The 19672-nt window shown below is 35.2% G+C and overlaps 1 protein-coding gene and 1 pseudogene across 1 annotated transcript in view; both read right to left on the bottom strand.

The window, feature by feature from the left end:
* Positions 1–11751, bottom strand: part of Gnrhr (gonadotropin releasing hormone receptor) — a 29647-nt gene extending 17896 nt beyond the window's left edge. The window contains exon 1 of the mRNA XM_046428773.1: positions 11230–11751. Within this exon, the coding sequence (XP_046284729.1) occupies positions 11230–11751 (522 nt within the window). The remainder of the gene's footprint in view (positions 1–11229) is intronic.
* A 2862-nt stretch (positions 11752–14613) lies between these two features.
* LOC124082307 (ubiquitin-like protein ATG12) lies at positions 14614–15788 on the bottom strand (annotated as a pseudogene).
* Between the last annotated feature and the right edge of the window lie 3884 nt (positions 15789–19672).

The following is a 19672-nucleotide window of genomic DNA, read 5'->3' on the forward strand; positions in this document are numbered from 1 at the left end:
TCTCCTGTGGACAGTGGACTCCATGTATATATTTTTAATTAGAACTTTATAGTTATACATAGTAGTTGTGTTCATCCCGACCAACTCAAACATGCATGGAAATTGATTTCAGTTCGTGATTCCCCTTTTCTTTCCCGTTGTCCCTCCCCTCTCCCATTCTCCTTCTACTCTGCTAGATTTCCTTTTGCTTCTCTATTAATTTATATTTCATTGATTCTTTATGTTAACCTATCATTTCCTCACCCTTTCCTTTTTTTTTAACTCTAGCTTCTACATGAGAGGAAACATTTGATGTTTGATTTTCTGAGTTTAACTTATTTCACTTAGCATGATATTCTTCATTTCCATCTATTTACTAGCAAAAGCCATAATTTCATTCTTTTTCATGGCTGAGTAGAACTCAATTGTCTCTATATACCAAAATTTCTTAATCCATTTATCTATTGTTGATTCCATAATTTAGCTATTCTGAATTGTACTGCTATAAATATTGAGATGGTTTCATGCTGTAGTATGTTGATTTTAGATCTTTTTAGAAAATACACAAGAATGGGACAGCTGGGTCTTATGTTAGTTCCATCCCTACTTTTTTGAGGAATCTCCATACTGCTTGCCAGAGTGATTACACTAGTCAGCAGTCTCACCAACAAGGTACAAATGAACCTTTTCCCCTTATGTTCTTTAGCTCTTGAATGCAGATTTGTACCAGCACTTCTGCAGGGAGCTTCCAGGTCTTCACTCTAGGACTGGGGCTGCATCATTGGTCCCTCTTATTCTGAGGCTTCCAGTTTCTTGGACTGAGAAACTACTGGTTTCCTTGGCTGTGCAGCCTGCAGATGGCTTTTGTGAGCCCAATCTCTTCTCATGTAAACCAATCTAATAAATCTCTCTCTCTCTCTCTCTCTCTCTCTCTCTCTCTCTCTCTATATATATATATATATATATATATATATATATATATATATATTTTTTTTTTTTTTTGGTTCTGCTCCTTTGGAGAACTAATGCAAGATTTCCTTTGATCCAGCAATCCTACACCAGGCAATTACTCTGAACATACACTTATACCTCTGTAATGTGAAAATACGTCTGCACAAGATTATTAGTTGTATCATTTGTCACTGAAAATGTTGAAAATAATCTACATGACAGTTTTAAAAATAGTGGCTGAATAAATTAAATGGTAGACCACACTATGGAGTGCTGTGAAACCGTAAAAAAGTAAGGAAAATCTCTGTGTATACACACACATACACACACACACACACTACCAATAATGAAACCAATTCACAGAATCTGCCTCCTTAGATAATGCATTGAGAAGAACTTAGTGTCATTTCTTTGATATTACTGTTTAAAGTGAATCTAACTATGAAGAAACATTAGACAAAACCAAACTGAAGGGCATTCTACAGAGTAACTCGCCTGCACCCTTCAGAAAAGGTCAATGTTATGAAACACAAAAGAAGACTGAGGAATGGTCCAGCTAAAAGGAGACTAAGGAGACATGCAACTGACTCCACCACATAATCATTTGTTTTTTCTTTAATATTTATTTTTTATGTGTAGATGGATACAACACAATGCCTTCATCTTTATATGGTGCTGAGGATCAAACCCGGTTCCCACTCATGCTAGGTGAGCGCTCCACCGCTGAGCCACAATCCCAGCCCCTCATTTAGCTTTTGAAGAGTATAAAATTAAACTAAATACAACTGTTGAGATTTAAACATGGTGCATAGGTTGAATAATAGTATTGTTTCAACGCTAATTTCCTTGTTTAGAAACTTATGCTGGGGCTATGTGTGAACAAGGTCTTAAACACAAAATGAAGTAAAGAGATATAATATCTGAAACTTTTAAACAATTAAAAAATGTGTATGAAGAAAGAAAGTAAATAAGCAAATATAGGAAAATGCTAATATTAGGGAATATCTATCTCTATATATGAAATATCTACATTTCATATATAGAGATAGATATCCTATATATGACAGAAATCCAAAAAAAATTTGTATGATGCTTGCAATCTTTCTCTGAATGAGAAATTATATTGTTAAACAGCCTTCTTTATTCTAAAACTTATAAAAGCTCAACCTGAATAAACTTATTTTTTTATTTATTTGTATTAGAGCATTGTAGTTAAATTCTTTAACTATTGCAAGTAGTTTTCAAGAATAAATTCTAATGGGAATTTATTTAATTTTTTCTTCATTTATCAAGCACATGTTATATAGTCCTTTCCAAGCTTTCTACTGAGAAACTTCATTTTGTTGTGAAACATTATTAAAATAAAAGGATAAGAGAGCCCAAGTTCTTAAACTGATAGCAAATAATAGGAACCAAATACTTTTAATTAAATTAGTGGTAACATTTTTTCTTTCTCTTCTTTCTTTCTTTCTTTTTTTTTTTTTGTTGAATTAAGACCATTTAATTTATTTAACAGGTTCAGGGGTTCTATCCTTTTTGGGATTGGGGGGATATAGTAGTGGAAATAGAATATGATGCTTTAAAAGGTAACACAAAATATTTCTTTTCTTTTTTGAGTAGAAAAATAATCCTGTTTCTTATGTCTATAATTAGAAAGTTGATTTTCAGTTTCATTTTTTTTCCAACCTCAAAGGGAAAATAATTTAAAAATAATCCACTAGGGGGCAACAAATAGTCATATTATCAATCTCTAAGTCAAGAAACAAAAGTACATTTGACTAATTTTATCTTATGATCCAGACCAACTTTTTCCCACATTATGAAATGAGGCTTTCAGTTTTTCATACTTTTTTCTAATTTGACCATATTTAAAGTTTAGTATTGTATTATACCAAACAGATGTGTGAGTTGAAATCTTTGGAGGGTTTAATTCACATAGAACTCAAGAATCTTAGATTTTCTTTTTTGTTTTAAGTTTACTGTTTTCCTCCATCCCTTTGGAATCAGATGACCTGAGTTTGTCTTTCTGCTTTTGCACTGTACCACATTCTTGCCTTAATAATTCACATATTTAAGCCTTAATGATGAAACTTTCAATAACCCTGACTTTCAAATGTAGTTCTATGATTTGAGTTACTGGTTATCATTTTTATTTAATAAATGCTTATTTGTTAAGCAACTCCTTGCTAAAAATAAATATATCAGGTGCTCTCTACTGTAAAAGACAAGCCAGATATATCTTTCTATAAGGGAATTTAATATTTGGTTGTGGATATTATAGAATGTATATGCCACCTGTGAGACAAGATAGACTGATAGTTTTAAAAGAGAAATACATAAAAGTATATGGAAATTCGCAGTCTTACTTGCCTATCAATTAATTTGCCTTAGTCTTGCTTTGGTTTATTTTGTGCTTCAAGGCCTGCTCATTTGAGTGATTGATATAGGGATTCATTTTACTCTCTGTAATTCCTTTGTCCTTGGATTATATTTCTTTAGTTTCTGTGTTTTCCCTCTGTTATCCCCAACTCTAGTTCTTATCAATGCTTGCTTTATTTTGACATAAATAAGAACATTCTGTTTTTCTTCTTCATAGGCAATTTTGAATGCTTATTTCTTCTTAGAATATTATCTTTAACCCTCACATACCCCACAGTAATCACACAATTACCTAATTTTTCCAAAGGTAATTATCTTCAGATGGAATGCTTTAGTTTCCTCTAAAGTACAGGTAACAATAGTACCTACCTTTAGGGGATGTTATGCCAATTAAATGAATTATTAAATGAAAAGCAATTGGTACAGTGCCTGTGCACAGTTAGCACTATATTAATCTTAACCATTATGATAAATATTTTCAAGGCACACAACTTCTATATGTATCCATATGTATTTATATATCTATCTATAAATATATATCTATAAATACATACCACATTTTTTTCTTGATGTCTTTTATCCTTCTAGTCTCACCTTAAGCTTTTCCTTAGCCTTCTACAGAAAAAGGGAAATAGCTGAATACATAATGGTGTAGAATGCAGTAGTTTAAAGCTCTGGCTGTGGAATTGAAATAGTCAAGGAAAAATATGCCAAATTGGTATATTGATTTTTCAAGCTGAAAAGAACTTGAGGAAGTGAGCCATTCAGCTTGATTTTCCCTACATGCAGGAAGCCATAAAGATTCTTTGGGAAGGGACATCCTTCAAATACCAAGATTGGAAAACAGCCTGGACCATCAGAGACTGTAACAGGTGCTGCAGTAACCTGAATAACAAACTCTTTTAGTAATGCTTCTCTTTCACCAGCTTGTACATTCTTCATGTGTTGTCAGTAACACCCCTAGAATTTAGTTCCCTATTCCACACATCCATTTATGCTATTGTTTTTGCACTAATGTTGTTTTTCTTTGCCTGAAAAGTATAAAAGTATCATGCTTTGGTCATTTCTTCAAATTTCACTGTCTTGTAAAATTCTGATATACATATAAATTTAACAAAATTTTTACACTTTTCTCTTGCTAACCACCTTGTATTAATTGGGTTCCTAGATCCATCCAAAGAACCCACATAAAAACTAAGGGGTAGAAGGGATATTTTTGTTTTCTACAGAGTTGGTAGTATATACTGACATTTCTACTCATTAGATAGCAATCATGGGTATCACATGATATTCATAGGCTTAGTTTCTTCATGTGTAAAGTAAGAATACTAATTGAACCAATTTATAGGGTTGTTGGAACATTCATGAAATATTACATGTATTTAGCACAATTCCTGGCACACATTTATATCTTCAAGTATTCTTTATCATCCTCATTGTTATTGCTACTGCTAGCATGCTCTACTATGTTCTAGCACAGTACTTGGCATATTGCACATATGAAGTAAATATTAATTGAATTTAAACTGCTCTTCAAATTCAGAAGTGCATTTTACACCAGGGAATTCTCTCATGTGTCAAGGCAAGCCTCCACACATCTCCAGAACATACTTCTTTACACCAAAGACTAAGGAGTGGCTCACATTTCTTGCCTGCAGGCTTGAGGTAACTATAATTTTAAAACTGTCAATATGTAATACTCCCTATTAAGTCAGATAAACTAGGGATATGAACTCTTTCTCTAAATAATCTGCTACTCTGGAATTCTTGTGGTCTCAGATGAGTCTCATTAAAAAGCATGTGATTTTTAATTAGATATACCCACACCTAATTTAGGAAATGTTTTTTTACTCAACTTATAACCAGCCTAACTACAGATAGTTTAAAATCAGAGCTACTTCCAGGGTGTGTGTTAGTTGCTTTTTCTTGCCTTCTTTTCTCCTCTTCTCCCTCACTTCCTTCCTTTCTCCTTTCCTCTCTCATTTCCTTTCCTCTTTCCCACCCTACTTTTGGATATGATGCCTCCAAGACTTGAATTATGCTCTGGATATATAACTTTCAGAATGAGTAGTATAGTTTTGTGACCACAGAATAGTTGCCAAGTTTACTGATCAGTCAGAAGGCAAGCTATAATTTAAAAAAAATTTTGAAGAGATTAATCTTTATATAAGCATTTTTTGGGGAGAGGGGGGTACCAGGGATTTAAATCAGGGGCACTTGACCACTAAGCCACATCCATAGCCTTATTTTGTATTTTATTTAGAGACAGGGTTTACTAACTTGCTTAGTGCCTTGACTTTGCTGAGGCTGGCTTTGAACTCCTGACCCTCCTGCCTCTGGCTCTGGAGCCACTGGGATTACAGGCCTGTGCCATAGCACCTGGCTTATATAAGCTTTTATTTTTGTTGTTTCTTAACAAATTAACCATTTTACTATTCATATTTCTGTATTTTTCTTTCCTGACCTCAAAAACTATTATGAAAGAAAGAAAAAAGGAAGGAGAAAAGAAAAGAAGAAAACAAACATTAATTGAGAGTTTAAAATAAAGTGTAAAGTCTCATACTGGATTATTTTATATGTCACATAATTTATTCTTTGCAGTTACTCTTTTAAATTTAGTTATTTGTTCAGAGTCCCATACTCTAAGAGAGAGTACTGAAATTTGAATGCCATTTCTACAATCCTACTGGCTTTCAAACTTTGTTCCTGGGCAATCCAAAATCTTTAAAGGGAGTATGAATTGGGGCTAGTGAACAGCCAAGAAGAGTGGTTCTCCTTTATGCCTGTTTGAAACAGAAAGGGTCCACTTACATTTATTTAGTTTATTGGGACTCCACATAGGATTTAAAAAAAATCTATTACTAGCAAGTAGTTTAAAATTTTTTACCACACTCTGCTGAAACTTCTGAGAACACATTCATTCCCAAACTATCATAGAACTTAGCTTCTGAGGTTAATAATTAGGAAGGTAGAAAACCAAGGTGGTCAATTTAAAATAGCTCATTGTGAGCTCTAGCAAAATGTCATAAATCCCCAGATTTCCAGGATTGAGTTGTGACAAATAGTTTGTTGTTTTAACTGTGGTTTGAATTACATAAGTAATAAACAACCAGTATATGCATCAAAGAATGAAGATTAAAGTCATACTTTTGATGTAAATTGGTCACAACAGGATATGACTTTGTCAATGGGCTTATCCATAGAATGTGGTAACACATGACACATTCTATGTGTCACAGTCTACAAATAAAAACTTTTGAGTTATTTTTTTAAACCTCTCCCCTTCCTTTTTTTCCTGAACACTTACAATATATTTTTACCTATGTCTATGATTTGTCTAACCCACCACCAGAGTATAAGCTTCAAAAAATCTGTAAATCTCTCCAATTCTGTTTCTTTTATTTTTCTGCCTTTTTTCCTTTATTTTCTTCCTCCCTGTTTTTTTTTTTTCTTTTTGGTAGTGGTGGTACTGAGTATTGAATTCAAATTGTCACACAGGGTAAGCAATGAGCTATGTTCCCAAACATTTCTTTATACAGCATCTGCTAAGTTGCCCAGACTGGCCTCAGACTATTGTCGTCCTGCTACAGGTAACCTGGTCTTTAGCATTAGAGATGTGTATCACCCTGCTGGCAAAAGTAACATCTAATCTGCTTAGATTAAATTCAAGCATCCAGCATGTGAAACAATGCATGTAACACAGTAGGTGCTCAATAAAGAACTGCATGTTGCTAGGCTTAGCTTTAGGGTGTGTTCTTAGGGTGAGATGGCAACCGCCCACCTATAATCTGACTCAGGGGAGCTAAGGCAGAGAATGGCAAATTCAAGCCCAGTCTGGGAAAATAAGGGAAACCTGCCTCAAATTTAAAAAATGCATACAGAAGTATAAACATAAGCAAGAAAGGGAATGTAGCTAAGTGGTGGAGCACCTCTGGGTTCGGTCTGTACTATAAATAAATAAATAAAATGAGAAAGAGAGAGAAACAAAAAGGAAAGGGGTACAGCTCAGTGGAAGAAACTTTATGTAGCATGTGAGTATGAAGCCCTAAATTCAATCACCAGTATTGCAAAAATAGATTAATTCAAGATAGAACAACTTACATAGCAACTGAAAAGGCTCACATCTTCTCCCCCATACATACTGCAATATGAATTTTAAATGGCATTTATTTCCCATATAGAAAAGAATTTCTGTGTCTTGATGAGAGGGCAAGGAATTAAAACAAAATAATAAGCCATTTTCAATTGAGCTTAATTTTAGATTTTTTATTTGATGGTGCATGGTTTTAATCCCAGTGACTCTTGTGGCTGAGACAGGAGGATTTCAAGTTCTAGGTCAGCCTCAGCAACTTAGTGAGATTGTCTTAAAATAAAAATTTAAAAAGGTCTGTAGATGCATGTAGCTCAGTGGTAGAGCTCTTGACTAACAGGTGTAAGGCCCTGGGTGTGCCCAGCTCTGAAGAAAGAAAAAGAAAAAGAAAGAAAATTCTTATTCATGAGTTTTTTTTTTTTTCAGGAAACTTTAGCAGAGTGCTTTATAAACTTAGAAGCATTATTGGAAGTAAGAATGAGTCATTTGTTATACAAAATAAAATATTACTATCATTTTTTTTGTAGTAAATAGTCACATAAATCTCTGGTAGAACAATGTATTTGAGGTCAGACCATTACATGCAATTTCTAAACAATTCAAAGTTAAGTTCTTATTTTCTTTTTGCTGTGCCAAAATGGATAGGTACAGTATATGGCATTGTCTTTCTATTATTGCTATAATATATTTAGAGGAAAGTAGTTGAATTAATAAATCAATATTTTAGGTAGAGCTTCTGAGAGACTTCTTTCAAGGAGAAAGAAACTGTGGATATATCATTCAGTTATTATCACAAACTGTCTTATTTTCCACTTCTGTTTGTATTTTCATCTATATGAGTATCCCAAATATTTTCCTGATAGCTGTATCTATACAATGATCTTACATTGTCATTAGTCATGTCCTAAAGTCATTCCCCCCCCTTTTTTTTTTAATTGGCTAAAACCTATTCCCACATTCTGCCTTCCCACTGTCTTCAAACAGACTGGCAGAAAAATACTTCTCCATCTACCTATTTCAGAGGTTTTACTATTCAAATTTTTTGGCTAAAAATATTGGAGCTTTATTTTCCTTTGCTGTATTATTAAATAGAGCCAATTTGTTGCTAAGCTTTTAAAAAATATTTATATTTTTAGTTGTAGTTGGACACAATACCTTTATTTTATTTATTTTTATGTGGTGCTGAGGATCAAACCCAGGGCCTCGCATATGCTAGGCGAGAGCTCTACTGCTAAGCCACAACCTCAGCCCTGTTGCTAAGCTTTATTTGATGTTGTTATTTGAAATGTTATTCTTACTATCAATTCCATTCCCAACCTTCAATTTAATCACTTACTTGCTAAATTATTTGAAAAGATTCTTTGTCTTACTTTACTCTATTTGGCTCTACATGTATTTTTAAAAAATATTTTTGTTTAAAAGAAGTAACTTCAGTTTGAGGGGAAGGTTATTTTGATTTGATTACTACTAAATGTGATATATGGAAACATTATATCACATAAATATGTACAATTACTTTTTTGAAAATTAAAAAAAAAAATTGAAATGCCATTTTACTCCTTATATAGGCCTCATAAAGGTTCTCACATTAATTTTAGATTTTTTATTGCTATCAATGTCTTTTGTAATATAAATATATCATAATCATTAATTCACTTACACATTTTTAATGTTCAATCTTTAAAAACATTTTGTTCAATTTATTTTTAATTGAGATATAAACACAAGTTGTATATATTAGTGTATCTAAGCATTTTTTAAAAAATATTTTTTAGTTGTTGATGTAACTTTATTTTTTATTTATTTATATGTGGTGCTGAGAATCCAACCCAGTGCTCACACATCCAGGCAAGAGCTCTACCACTGAGCCACAATCCCAGCCCCAGTATCCAAGCATTTAATTTAAGTTTTACTAGGTATCTTAGTAGGAAAAATAAATATTAAGCTGCATACTACAAAGTCTGTACATGTAAAAATGTATACCTTAATGACAAACATAGGCAGACAAACATATAATCACAGTGTTTTATAATATCATGAAATCAAAGGAAAGGAGAAACCACCAAATCTAATTTTTCACTGTTCCTAACTCTCAGTCTTTCACTTCAACAAGTTTCTTATGAAAATTAATCATACCTTTTAGCCTTTATTGGAAAAATACATTTGATACTTCATTTATTTTTTCTTGCCCAAATACCTTATGCCTCAACCTCCAGAGTTGCCGGGATTATAGGTGTGCACCCCCACACCTGGCCTGTTTTTTTAAATACTTTAACTTTAGTTAGTTATTTTTAATGTGGTGTTGATTTGATCACTACTAAAGATGTTGAGGATCGAACACAATTCCTCATACATGCTAAGCAACCGCTCTACTACTAATTCACAACCCTAGCCCATGGCCTGTTGTTTTTAAACTATCTGGCCAGATTAGAATGGCTAGATAGATTTATTATTACTATTATTTTTTGTGGTGCTGGGGATTGAACCCAGAGCTTCATGCATGTGAGGCAAGCACTCTCTCACTGAGCCACATCCCAGCCCCTAGATTTAGAATTTTAAAGGAAATTTTTTGGAGGATTTTAGAAAACTCTGACTTTACTTCTTAACACAATTTTGTACCTTGGATTTACCATATAATGCATTTGTAAGCATAGAGACAACTGATTAATTTGTTGTGAAAAGATCTTGTTATTTGCAAGCATTTGTTATTTTCTTCAGAGATGTAATTGTTGAAAAAGCAGATTCTGCAGGTCAATCTGTTATGTTCCTTCTATGGAAGGCAATCTGAAGAGATGTATGTCTTCCAGAGGTGTGGGAAAAGGGCCTGCTGCCTACACACCCATGGTAATAAAGCTTCATCAACAACATCTCTCTAGTGGGGCACACCTGTAATCCCAGCGACTTGGGAGTCTGAGGCAGGAGGATTGGGAGTTCAAAGCGAGCCTCAGCAAAAGTGAAGCACTAAGCAACTCAGTGAGACCCTCTCTCTAAATAAAATACAAAATAGTGCTGGGGATGTGACTCAGTGGGTGAGTGCCCCTGAGTTCAATATGCAGTACTCCCCCAACCCCACCACCAAAAAAAAAAAAAAAAACCTAACTTGAGCCCAAATCAGGGAAGTATTCATTTTTTTCCAGAGTCTAAGATTTCACACTTTCTCTCTTTGTTCAGTTTTACCAACTGCAAACTATAGAACAACATACATGTCAAAATAATTTTCCCTTAGCTGTAGTGATGAAACTCTTAATTTCTACTCAACAAACCTCAAATAAAAACAGTTATAAAATATTTATGCAAATTTAATAATTCCTAAAAATTCTCTCAATTAACCATTACAGTATGTCAATTAGAAGAAAAGGAAAAATGGAAGAAGCTGGGTCCAGTGGTGCATGCTTGTAATCCCAGGAACTCAGCAATTTAAGACATGGGATTGTGAATTTGAATCATCCTAGTCAGCAACGTAGTGAGAGACTCCATCTCAAAAAAAAAAAAAGGATTCGGATGAGTTCAATTTCAGCATAGCTACTTTTTAGAGAACATTTACTATGTATCAAATATTATAATAGATATTTTAATACATGATTAATTTAATTATTATAAAGGCTCATGAATTAGGTATTACCCCATTTTATAAATAAAGGAGCAGAACCCTAGAGATGTTAAGAAATTTTCTTGAGGAAACTGATCAGGATTAAACACCACCTTGACTACTAGACCCTCAGTTCTTAAAAATAATGCAACATGTGCTTCCTTTAATAAGACCTTTACTCAGATTTAGATGGGAAATCTGTGATCACCATAATAATACAAGTTCATGAATAATGGATTACCTGTGGTCCAGCAAAAATACTACTGAGAATCCAGGCCAGGCTGGTCATGGACTGTTCAAGCTTGCGGTTATTTTGCACAGCTAGTGGTCTGGTGATAGCCAGGGAACGGTCCAGGCTTATCACCACCATCATGAAAGCTGGGGCATACATGGAGAAAAGCTTCAGGTAGCTGAGGACTTTGCAGAGGAACTCTCCTGCATACCATTGGACTGTAATATTCCACATACCATCCAGCGGCATGACAATCAGAGTCTCCAACAAGTTGGCTAATGTCAAATGTTTTAAAAGCACCTTCATTCTGGAGAGTTTTTTCCCTTTTTCTTTCTTCTGAGTCCACTTCTGAAGTTTCAATAAGAAAGAAGCATTAAAGGTGGTGGAGAGTAGAAAAAGGCAGAAAGTCACTGTCACTCGAATCTTTCCAGATAAGGTCAGGGTGGGGAGGTTTTCCTGCATCAGTGAGATGCTGTTGTTGATGGCTGAACAGTGATTCTGATTCTGTTCAGGAGAGGCATTGTTTGCCATACTTCCCCAATGATAAAGCTTCCAGACTTGTATTTCTGGTACTTCTGATATTTTATTATAGTTGAACCTAAAGTCCCCTTTTAATTCTGCCTTTTATTTTTTTAGATGGGAACATCACAGGTTTAGATTTATGTCAAATTTTGTCCCTGAGATACTTTAGACTTAGTGTAAAAGATCAAGGTGAACTTGTTTTGTGGGTTTGTAATCCAACATAATACAAAAACAGAGGATTTAAAACACATTGTGAGGGCCAAATGTAACTGTACCACCTCAGCAGATGGCCTGGTTTTCACAACATTGTTTTCCTAAGTGAAGAAGGATACTTGCAGCCTAATTTTGAATTTTAAAAGTTCCTCATAATATTACTAGAATATCTTTAATGAAGAGATTTTTTAAATGCTATTAACTTATTTTTTGGTTCTGTTCAACATACAGGTGCAAAATGAAAATGAAGGAAAATACTGAAAAAAAAAAACTTGATCCAGTTACATTTGTTGTCTTAAGATTTGAATACATTTCTCAAGGATGTTTCTTTGTTTTGTTTTTCAAATATGCATTCTTGACTTTCAAGCACTAGGCATATATGTTAATTTAAACTATCCTATGCAAAACAAGAAATTACTACTTTTATAGAATCAATCTGAACAAATACAAATGAGGCTGTATTCAAATTTATCAATCAGTCTTTACGGTCAGATTATCCAAGCTTAAGTTAGTGTAAAAAGATTAACCATTTAAAAATTATTGCCTTGATTTTATAATTGTCTAAAGATTTTACTTAAATTATTATTATGGCACAAAGTTCCATAAAACAACTAGATATTGGCAAGAAGATTTGCATAAATACTATACTATATTTATATATATACATTTATGTTCCTTCTTATATAAATACATATACTTATATATGTATATATTTATGTTCCTTTACATCTTATCTGATCATTCCACATTGAGATTATTTAAAATCTTTCTCTGTGTTACTATTTTAACTTTCATGACGAATGCTTGATGATGTCACTTAGGAACATTGGACTGGTTTGATTTGAATACTTTATCAACTAGTTTGTTTCTGTGGCAGCCAAAGCAGGGATAAAGGTGACTTTTTTTTTTTTTTTTTTTTTTACTTAGATGGTCCATTTTACTTGGTTTATTTATTCATTTATTTTGTCTTATATTCACTTATTTAACAAAGAATTACTAAATATCTACTATATATACTTTCTTAGCTTTTGTTGATTATAAAAAGTGAACACATCATTCAGGCCCTTCAGGAGTTTGTTTGGTACTAGAATGGGTTAGATGGGTATATCGGCCATGTCTGATGTGTCTCTTCAGCTTCCCTTTGCAATGACTGCTTCTTGGATCTTCAACAGCTTAGACCATTGCTTTGATTGTTACTATATGCCCAGAATTACTGGCATTTTTCACTACTTTCAGACTTGGATGGAATTTGACTTCCCAAGTGACTTTCTGAAGGGTCTAGATATATTTTCTAATAAGAGTACTTTGGTTTTGAAATATATTATTTTGGAATAACTAGTGGGAGGAATGAATAAGTCAAAAACTATGAGAAATATACCTTTAAGAAAAATGTAACACATCTATTTTATCTATTTTTAAGCACAAATATACACAAGTATCAGTTGATTATCATTATTTTTCAGTTATATCAAGTCACCACAACACCGAATTAGTGATATCTTGAATCATTGCTCCTATAGAAAATAAAGGGTTAGATTCCTGTGACCCAGAACACCATTTGCATTATATATGATCATTTGCCAAAGTCTTATAAGCCAGTTTCATCAACATTGATAAATCTATTTCTCTCTTTCCCTGTATAACAATTAATAGGTATTTAAAAAATCCTCCCACAGTTGTAGAACCTGCCTCACTTATCAGTTTAATATTTTCTATACCATACTCAGTAAATTAAAGTATATTAGAAACATAAACTGTTCATAATATTAAAAAATAGTATTTTATCCCAGAGATTCATACTAGCTTAAACGATATTACTTTGTGAACCCTCAGGTATTGAGATTTTAGGGGAGAAAGTGAAATAATATTTATATCAGATATCAAAGAGAGACTTTTTTCATTATATCATTATGTTTATTAACCACAAGAATAATAACAATGACATATACACTGGTGAAGATCCTGAAGCTAATTTGTAGAAAACAATGATTATGAAACTCAGGTCCTATCTTTGGAAGTTGCCCCATAAACACTATCATTTCTTTTTTTTCTTTTTTTTTTTTTAGCCATATTCATTTATTATAAAGGGTCATTGGTATAAGGGAAATCAAGAATTCACATTCTTAGGCAGAAAATGAGAACTGAATAGCAATTTCTTCACTGCAAAGTGAATTGTTATTTAGCATATCCTCATGCTAATATGTGGCTGAACCCTAGCCATAGGATTTAAAGGATGTAAGTGTAGCTCAAGTACTTTCATAAAAATCACATCCTTCCTACCATATTATCTTTGAAAACAAACACTCGAAATTATAGTACATGTCACAAAACCTTTTTGAACATTCTATTCCATTTATGGAATGGCTTTAAATATTATGCATGATAAATAAAGTACAGAAGAAAAAAAAGTTAAATCTCACTTCAAGCAATGAGCAGTCTAACCACACCAGTAAAAATGGTACTCTTTTAGTCATGGCATGACATACACATAAAATTTGAGGCTATTTTACAATTATTCTTTGAATACTTTCAATCTGAATATAATATGAAGTACACAATGATTTACTCAGCAAGTTCTTTGGACACTGTTTAAATAAGTGATAAAGCAGCACAACACTGGGACTCAGTCTTAAATGATAGTACAAAAAAAAATCCTGTAAAACTCATTTGTCTAGAATTTGTAAAATTTTTGTTTCCCAGCATAATTAAATTGTGATTATTTTCTCAAAGTCTTCCAGTTTGTCAACATACTTGCTTTCTTGGCTACATATTGGCCAGAAATTAACAAGAAAAGTCTTATTTCCTTTTACCTGGCAAAGATGTAGAACTGGATTAACCAAACCCTTTTTATCAGCTGGACTGCCCTCTAATGGACTATGTAAGGTATTCAGCTAAGAGGTCAATGCGACTTGGTTTGACAAGGTAATTCAACAGAAAAAATATAAACCTCTTATACCCCTAACTGACGTTTCCTTGAATGAGTTAAAAAGAAATAGAAAAACCTATTAGTAAATTAATTTTTACCATGAAAGAAATCAGCAGAGTGCCAGTTCTATAAGTAAACAATTTCAATCATTTTGAAAACTAGTAATGAAAGTTCATGTAGTTTCAATCTTTTCAATCTTGGAGGCAGAGCTGAAACAATGGTAGTAATAGGCAGGAGTAACAGGCATACTGTGATGTCAATCTTTTATGAAGACTTGTGTATTAACACAAATCATATTTTTGTTAGTCTATTCACTCTACAGAGGTTTTCTTATGTGTAAATATGAGTTACAGTAGACACATGCTGAGAAGTTGATATCTGTTAAGTCTCATCACAGCATAAGAACTTTATGGAGCCGTTTCCTCTGTGAAAACATCATCTTGAGTAGCAAGCTGTTTTTCTCTGTGGCTCATCCCCAGGCCTGAGATTTGCAGTAATGTAGGACCAGTTTACCATCACCACCAAAACAGTCATAGAGGGTTCTGACTTCCTGGTCTGGGGAAGGAGCAAAGGACTGATTCACATAAATAAACAACTGTTCCGAGGCCACAAGTTTAAGGAACTTCTTGATGAAGTCAATGATGGTTGGATGGTTCGGGTTCACTCTACAGCCCACTTCTTTGTTTTCATTATAGGGGTGTCTCCCACAGCCTTCAGTAGGATGTCATTTTTTTTCTTGGTGTCGCCTGAAGGCTCCTCTGTCCCCGGCGAGACTGCAGCAGAAGAAGGGGGCTCTGGAGTGGCTGTTTCTGGGGAGACATCCGTAAGTCCTTCACCGCCAGCAGCAGCAGTTGAAGGAAGTTGCAACACCAACTCAGGCTCCTCTGCCATATTGCACAGTGGAAAGCGAGAGCGGAAGTGGCCAACACTAGCATTTCTTTGGGTAGCTTTCATTGGTGGGAGGTCCTGGCTATAACCTGAATTCCAGAGGAGCTTCAGGAGGGCAACACAATTGAGAAAGTAAGCTTAGGAGTTAAGGTACCTGGAAGGAGGATAATACACTAATTCTGTTAACCTTCGGTTTTACACTATAATTATATATAAAAGTGGGATTCATTGTGGTATATTTGTAAATGGGCATAGCATAATTTGGTGGTCTTTTTACCCCAGTACTTCTGCATGTTCTCCCTCCTCACTCCTGCTCAATCCCTTTTCCTCTATTCTATTGGTTTCCCTTCTATTTTCATGAGATCACTTTTTTATTCCTTTTGTTTAGAGAGATTTTTTATACCAAAGATTTGTGACCATAAAACTTGTACCTATTACATTAGCTATGATGGGTTCCTTATAACAAAACAGTCCTGATTTATTTTTATTAAGAACTCATGGGCTTTGCATATATATTATATCAGTTAATCTCATCAGGGCCATATGCTTGAAGCAAAACAAAACAAGGTAAACACTGGGTAGATTTACAAGCTTGAAAAACTATCATGTGCAGGTGAGCAACCAAAAGAACAAAGGAAGAATGTTCATGGTAAAATCCAATTTTACTAAAGTATGTTTTGCCTTTTGTCATCTCCATTTAGGCAAAGAAAAAATGAGCTTCATTATTATCTCCTTTGCTTTCCTTTGGTTTTCCTTTTTATCCTTTATTTTTCTCTCTCCTTTTCCTCAAAACACAACTTATCAAGAATGACTGTGTCTATAACCACTGCCAAATGGGTAAAACAGAAATTTTTTTCCACATTTTATTGGTACATAATAGTTGTACATAATGGTGAAATTTGTCATTACATATTAATGAATGCATACAATTTAACAATATAATTTGTCCAATATCCTTCCCTAGCACTCCTCCCTCTCTCTTCTTCTACTCCTTGGTCCCTTTCCTCTATTCTACTGATATCCCTTTCTTTTTCATATGATTGCCCCCATCTTTCTTTTTCTTTTTCTTCTCTAGCTTTCACATATGAGATAAAACATTACCATTGACCTTCTGAGATTGGCTTATTTTGCTTAACATAATGGTCTCCAAGTGTTGAGAGCCACAGCCGAAGGGGCCCCAGCAAACTTCCAGCTGCCAGCAAACTTCCAGCTGCCAGCTGATGATTGGCTCACAGCGGCCCCAGCAACATCTAGCTGATTGGCTCCTCTGCGGTGATGCTCATTGGGCTGTTTCCCTGCCCTTTCAGACCACGGAGCTGCTCATTGGGGGACTTTTTTGGCTCCGCCCACGTGACCCAGCCAATCGGCCTCAAGAGCAGGAGGATTGTGGGAGGTGGAGAGAAGCTTGTGGGGGAGAGAGAGGCTTGTGGAAAGCCGGTGGTGGCAGTTGAGGCTCTGAGGGTTTTTCCTGAGAGGCTGTTTTGTTTGGCATGTGTGGTTCTAAAAATAAAGTTAGTTTCTTTTGACAAGTGGCTCCTGATTGTGCCCAGCCAGACTGCGGCATTTGGTGGCTCGCACGGGGAGCGACTGAGGGTAAGTGAAACTGCTCGCCCCTGAGGGCAGGGCGAGAGGATGGGTAGCCATTTTAAGATTCCTCTTTTATTTTGCTTCACTTTTGTTTTAAGTTGCCTGTCCCTGGAGATGAGTGAGACGGAAGAAAAACCGCTCACATCTGAGGAAAAACTATTTACGTCTGAGGAACAGATAGGGAGAAAGGACGGATGCACATGTCAGGAGGATAGAAAGGCTATAATGACTTTTTGTTGTTCCCTTTTTATTTCATTCTGTCTCGGTTTTGTTTGGCGTCATCTTGTTGGGTTGTATTATAGTAGAAATACGGGATCAGAAATTAGTAAAAAACAAACTGAAAGAGTGTTAAGTAAATTGTTAGAGGAAGGAGGCATCTCAGTAAAATCAAGAACAGTCAGGGCATATGTTGATACAATACAAAAATGTAGCCCATGGCTTTTTAAGGAGGAGTTGTTAAATATATCACAATGGAACCATCATGGTGAAGATTTAAAAAGAATAGAAAAGAAAAGCCCAGGGACTCTGCCAGTTGGCACATTGCCATTGTGGATGTTCTTATCTTGTTTGCTTAGTCCAAAGCCTTCAGTTCAGACAATGGTAGAGGAAGGAGAAGACATAATGATTCAAGTAAAAGAGAAGGTCTCTCAAGTTAGTCAGACAGAGGAAAAGATTCAAGTAAAAGAGAAGGCCTCTCAAGCTAGTCAGACAGAGAAAGAAAGTGTAAAACAGAAAAAGCCATCAGGGGGAAAGTTACAACAGGAGACTGCTACTAACACCTTTCTATCACCAGAGGGTGTAAGTGTCCAACCAACAGCACCACCTCTACAGGAGACTGCTACTAACACCTTTCTATCACCAGAGGACGTAAGTGTCCAACTAACAAGGCCACCTCCATATGCTGGGAGGTCCCCAACCCCCGCAGTTGATAGTTGGGATCCTTAGACAAGATCTCAAATATTAACATGCCCTGTATTTGAGGCAGGAGGGCAGCGATTTTACCATGTTTTAAATTTCAAAACAGTGAAGCAGCTAAAAGAGGCTGTAACAACCTATGGTCCTCAAGCACCCTTCACTGTAAGCATGGTCGAATCCATTAACAACTTGAACATGACGCCAGCAGATTGGGCTAATATGTGTAAAGCTGTGCTAAATGGAGGACAATACCTGTTATGGAAGGTTGCCAATGAGGAATTTTGCAAGGAGACGGCTAGGCGAAATGCAGCAGCTGGTTATCCTCAGAGAAATCTAGATATGTTGTTAGGAAAGGGACCTTATGAGGATCAGCAGCAACAAATTGCATATGATCCTGGTGTATATGCACAAATTGCTATAGATGCAATTAAGGCATGGAAGACTTTACAAGGACATGGAGGTTTACAAGGTCAATTATCTAAGGTAATACAAGGAGCTAATGAACCTTATGCTGAATTTGTAGATAGGCTTATTCAAACAGCTACCAGAGTTTTTGGGAATACAGAACAAGCAATGCCATTACTAAAACACCTGGCTTATGAGCAAGCGAATCGTTGGTGCAGAGATATCATTAGACCATGGAAACATGAAGATTTAAACACATATATTAAATTATGTAGAGACATTAATGAACAAGAGCAAGTCGTGGCAGCTGCAGTAAAACAGGCTTTAGATGCCAGGCCAAGAACATGCTACAATTGTGAACAAACAGGACATTTTAAAAGGAATTGCCCTATTGGAGGAGGGTTTAACAAAACTAGGTATCAAAGGAGTAGAATACCAGGTATTTGCCCACGATGCCATAGAGGGAGACATTGGGCTAATGAATGCCGTTCTCAAACCACCATAGAGGGTACTCCATTATCAAAAAATGAACAAGGACCAGGTGTTTATCCACGATATCGTGGAGAAAGGCATTGGGCTCCATTGCCAAAAAATGGACAGGGGGGCCCAATGCTCCGGGGCCCAAAACCACAAATATACGGAGCACTGGAGGAACCCAGCAACCCCATCAGGGTAGTGCCCAGGACACATTGTCCATCAGATCCCTCATCAGACAAACCAGAGGGAGCGCAGGGTTGGACATCTGCGCCTCCGCCAGAGCAGTACTAACTCCAGAGATGGGAGTTCAAATCATTCCCACAGGGGTGAAAGGACCTCTTCCCAAAGGAACAGTAGGCTTATTATTGGGACGCAGCTCTTCTACTCTAAAAGGACTTATGATAATTCCTGGGGTAATTGATCCCGATTATGAAGGTGAAATAAAAATTATAGCCAGTTCTCCAAAGGGAATATCAGTAATTTCACCAGGAGATAGAATAGCACAGTTAATAGTAATAC

The sequence above is a fragment of the Marmota monax genome, unplaced genomic scaffold (genome assembly GCF_021218885.2).
Source record: "Marmota monax isolate L192 unplaced genomic scaffold, Marmota_monax_Labrador192_F-V1.1 WCK01_AAM20220418_F8-fsc00132, whole genome shotgun sequence".
NCBI lineage: Eukaryota > Metazoa > Chordata > Mammalia > Rodentia > Sciuridae > Marmota > Marmota monax.